The sequence below is a fragment of the Zerene cesonia genome, chromosome 9, assembly GCF_012273895.1.
Source record: "Zerene cesonia ecotype Mississippi chromosome 9, Zerene_cesonia_1.1, whole genome shotgun sequence".
Classification (NCBI taxonomy): domain Eukaryota; kingdom Metazoa; phylum Arthropoda; class Insecta; order Lepidoptera; family Pieridae; genus Zerene; species Zerene cesonia.
In genome coordinates, this window is record NC_052110.1 from 5,362,601 (window position 1) to 5,367,375 (window position 4,775).

At 36.1% G+C, this 4,775-nt stretch overlaps 1 protein-coding gene across 1 annotated transcript; it reads right to left on the reverse strand.

The window, feature by feature from the left end:
• Positions 1–187: 187 nt before the first annotated feature.
• Positions 188–3,637, reverse strand: LOC119828967 (UDP-glycosyltransferase UGT5-like). Its single transcript, XM_038351309.1, has 6 exons — positions 3,483–3,637; positions 2,124–2,321; positions 1,708–1,927; positions 1,053–1,272; positions 753–972; positions 188–467 (listed from the first exon to the last, which is right to left on the reverse strand). Exons 1-6 carry the CDS (start codon positions 3,611–3,613, stop codon positions 188–190), a joined length of 1,269 nt encoding a protein of 422 aa, XP_038207237.1. The 5' UTR covers positions 3,614–3,637.
• Positions 3,638–4,775: the final 1,138 nt, after the last annotated feature.

Below are 4,775 nucleotides of genomic sequence, written 5' to 3' on the forward strand. Positions count from 1 at the left end.
TTTTGTATAATCCCTTTATAATGACTTCTTGTCTGTACGTTGATTATGAAAATCACTCTTTAATTTTCTGTTTAATTAATTAAAAAGACAATTTTTCTTTTTTACCAATACTGCATTCAATTATAAGGTAAGTACTTGGGAGGATGTAGAAATAAAAAAACAAAATTGAATTAAGCTATACATTAATTTAATTTCTTTTCTTAGAACCTATATTTTTGCCAGATTTTTTGAAAATGCTTCTATACAATTTCTTTAATATATACATAACTGTTATAAGAACTGCTAGAATAGTAGCAAGCAGGTCTAGATAGAGCTTTTGGTACCAGGGCACCATAAGTGCGGGAGAGCGCAGATGCGGCGCGCCATTTGTCTTTACCACGTGTTCTACCCAGTGCACCAGCTCATCGCCAGGTTTCACTGGACGGTCGTGGTAAATTAGCGATAATTCCTTTGCCTTTGCGGCATATCTGAAAGTACAATGGAAAATTTAGATATTTTAAGCTAAAAAGAAAACGAAGAACTAACTGACTAGCACAGCTTTTATAATAATTATTAGTCATTACACGAGCGCGAAAGTATCTAACTCTCCATATCTGATATGTTGTTATGGCCTATGAAAATAAAACCCTACACCAATGAAACAACAAATGAAATTTATAATTTTCACTATGTAGAATGTTTGATTCACTATTCGATGCCTCACAACCGTTACGTTTTACAAAATTTCCAACGAAGAAAATACTTTTACTCACTTGGGATCGCTCAAAATGCTCTCAACCTGCTCTTTAAGTTCCTTAGTCATGGTATACGAGAGCGTTACTTTCTTCGCAAATCCCTTGTTCACAGCGAGTTGGATATTAGTGAACTGGTCAGCAAACACTGGGATGCCGACGATGGGAACACCAAAGTGGATGGCTTCGGTGGTCGATAGGAGACCACCATGAGTGATGAATAACACGCAGTTAGGATGAGCTGTAGTTTAAAAAATTGTAGTATTGCATATGAAATGCATGTATTTTATTATCTGCTATGTGACAAAAATCTATACAAACCCAAAATGCTTGGCTGCGGTGCCCATTTCACAATGTGGACATTCTTCGGACGATTCGGTAGGTCTTCTCCAAATTTCCATATAACAGTCTGTTTCAACTCTCCCAAAACCTTAAGAATTCCTTCTTTCAGCTCCTTTGGAAATTTTTCACTTCGCAAATTGGAACCCATACTGAAGTAAATTACTCCGTGTTTGGCATTATCCATGATCTTCTTGAGATTCTGAAGTGATATAAAAACGTAGGACATGTAGGAAAAATAACGCCATTTTTATTATTGTATCAGAATAGAATATTTAAATCAGGAATTAATACATTATTCCACTATAAAAAAGTTTGAAGAATTTGATTATAAATTCCGGTAGGCCTTATATTTTTATCGCTAAACTTCTGTCCCGTCCTAGCTTTTCCCATTATAGCCTATAGCTCAGTGATCACGCATATCTATTTATCTATCTATCTATCTATATATCTATAATTATAGCCATTATAGTCTATAGCTCAGTGATCACGCATATCTATCTATCTATCTATCTATCTATATATCTATAATTATAGCCATTATAGCCTATAGCTCAGTGATCACGCATATCTATCTATCTATTTTCCGTATAAATAAAACCAAAGAAAGTTCATCTACTAAAAGTATAAACATTACCTCTGGCAGAGGTTTAACGTTCGTATCAATATGGTAACCTCCAATTGGCTTGTAACTCTGAGGTAATTGGGTAGCCCCTCCCATTGACGGGTGAGAGTTACCCAGCATCAAAGACGCATTGTATCTCAAAGTTTCCAACGTAGGCACTGGTTTGCTCTTATCTCTTATATGGGGTATAATATATTCTTCGTAGTATTTTTGTTCCATACCATACGTGAGCCTGTAAAAGTATTCAAAATATAGAATTAATAATATATTTTATCCTTCTTGGTTGCGTTTCTAGAGTTCTTATTTGTGGTAAGATAGCAAAATTGACGGATCTTGACCGCATAAAAAGTGATAGCTTTCAAGCAGAAAAAAATATTTTCGAGGATAAGTACATAAAAATATGGATTGGAAACCCTTTTGTTACTCACCAATATTGCTCGTATTGTCCAGCTAGCTGATAATATAACTCTCGTAACCGCTGCAAGAAGGTAAATGGAGGAATATTAGCAGATAAACCATCCGTGATATATGCTGGGTTGGGTAGATCATCTATTAACTTAAGCACCATCCAATGCGGATCTACAGTTGAGAGCCAGATCATTGGGCACTCGTAGATAGCTTGTATACTGTGAATAAAACAATTAGTTATGAGCAATTGTTATGAATAAAAACTTTGCCTCTAAAAACTTTTTCTATACATTCACATGTATACCAATATCCTAAAATTAAAAGCCATCCCTGATTGCTTCGTGATGCAATAAGAGAAAACCAAAAAGAGGAGTGGAATAAAGGAAATTCGGAATAATGTTTGATTAGACCAATCAGCGTCCATGATGCATATCGCTTGCACGTTTGTTGATAGTGAATTTGACGGTTTCTAAGGAACATTTGTTTTTTACGTCACAGTCGGCAATGGAGCTGGTGGGTCGCCTGATGGTAAACGCTACCACCGCCCATGAACATTTATAGAAGCATAAGGTCGATTGCAGACCTTACGCCTCTATGGCTCTCTCTCCTCTATAAATGGATTGCCGACTTAGGGAAAGGATTAAGAAAGGATTGGCAAGAGGAATAAGGGAAAGGACTGGGATCGGTAAGGAAAAGGATATAGGCCTTCGGCTCCCCCATTCACCGAAGTGGAGGTGTGGTACTTCCCCGGTGCGAGGTGGCCCAATTCGTGCCGATGCGTGGTCAACTACCACATATAAGTATACTGTATAATTTATACAGTATTGATAAATGATGCGCTAAATTGTAAATGGTTTGGTTTACAATCTCACGGGATAAAAAATAACGGTGTTTGCAATCTGACGGTGAAATATGTAATTTATTTGCCGCACGTGAGGTCAAAGGAAGTTAGTACATAGAATCATTAGAATTAGAAATATTGCTAGAGCCATAAATGATTTCACATAGCAGTGTTGGCTCAGTGGTAAGGACCTCAGACTTCATAATCGATAAGTTGGGGTTCGACACCAGGCTAGCGTGCACGAAATAAATTGAATTTTCAATTAATCTACACACGTGGATTACATCACCACTGCTCGAAACAGTAAAGGAATACATAGTGAGGAAACCGGCATATCCGAGAATTAAAGTCCGACGACGGTGGGTTATGGCCTAAACCCTCACAGGAGGCCTGTATCCTAGTAGCGGGAACATATATGGGCTGATGATGATAAACTATTTCTAGACACAAAAAAATCGCAATAGAAAAGAACACAAAAATCAACACAAAGAAAAACAAACTAACGAAAAATTAAAAAATAATTAAATACACATCTTACCCCGCATACAGCTCTGAGAACATCCATTCTGCGATAATGGCATCAAATTTTTTATTTTTGTCCTTAAATAACTCTTGGACTGGTGCAGTAGAAACAGTTAATCTAGCATTTTCTATAAACATGAAGAACATTAAGCTTACGTCTTGCAAATTGAACTTCTCCTGCATTATCGCTTCTATGTTGGTAATTTCCTCTGGAATAATAGTTGCTTTATAAGTTCGTTTTGACATACATCAAAGGCATCGTTTTCAAAATTTGGCGAAGCTTTCATCATAAAAACTGTAATAAAATTCACCCCATTTGCATAAAAATTAATAGGAAAACTGGTACTGGTACTGGTTGAAACATTAATACATGAAACTGAGATGGTTCGTTTCATGTTAAGCGATCACGACTGCCCAACAAAGAAAATGACTCTGCGAATGCGCTGCCCGTGTATAAGGGCTAAGGAAACGAGTGACAACTGGAAAGAAGAGAACAGCTGGGTAGGATGTGACAAAAGAGAACGGGTATGAAATGAGCAGGGAGTGTTATTTAATATGATGGAGGTCAGGAGCCTACACTATTATCGATAGGGGCAAGAATTAAAAAAGTAAATGTAAAAAGTACAGATTTAGCCTCTTGCATGGCAGTTCTTCCATGCCGTGCCGGTTATTCGATTATAACCCAGTTTAATGCGCAGGTATACAAAGTTTGTCTAAAGGTTGTCAAAGGTTGTCTAAAGGTTGTCAAAGGTTGTCAAAGATTGTCTAAAGGTTGTCACAGGTTGTCTAAAGAGCATCGAGTACGTAAAATATTGTGTGTATCTTTTTCTAAGGGATAGGGATTTTTTTGGATAAGTGTTGCATATTATATACCAAGAGCTTTCTAAACAATGGACACTATAATATTGTTAACGTCACTGTCTGTGAAAGGTAGGTGGATGTCAAGCAAGGGTTAGTAGGATGGAAATAAGTTTAATTGTTATTAGTGTTACAATAGAAAATGGTTGTTGAAATACAAATTGACCTTAGCAGAGAAAATATTAGATTATTTAAAGACATTTTCAAGTCGCAATTCAATAAATTCAATAAAAAGTATGTCTTTACCATTGATAACATCTTTATTTTCTTCAGCCTTCACTATCGTGAGATTCTTATTGGGCTTATAATCTGAGATGGAAGTTATGTATGTCACCTGAAAAACGATATTTTATCTTTAAAAAATAAGGAAATGATAAACGAAAAGCCCTTGGCTAGACATTGATACAGAAACTCCTGTTAAAATGTTACAAAATTTAACTTATATTTGGTA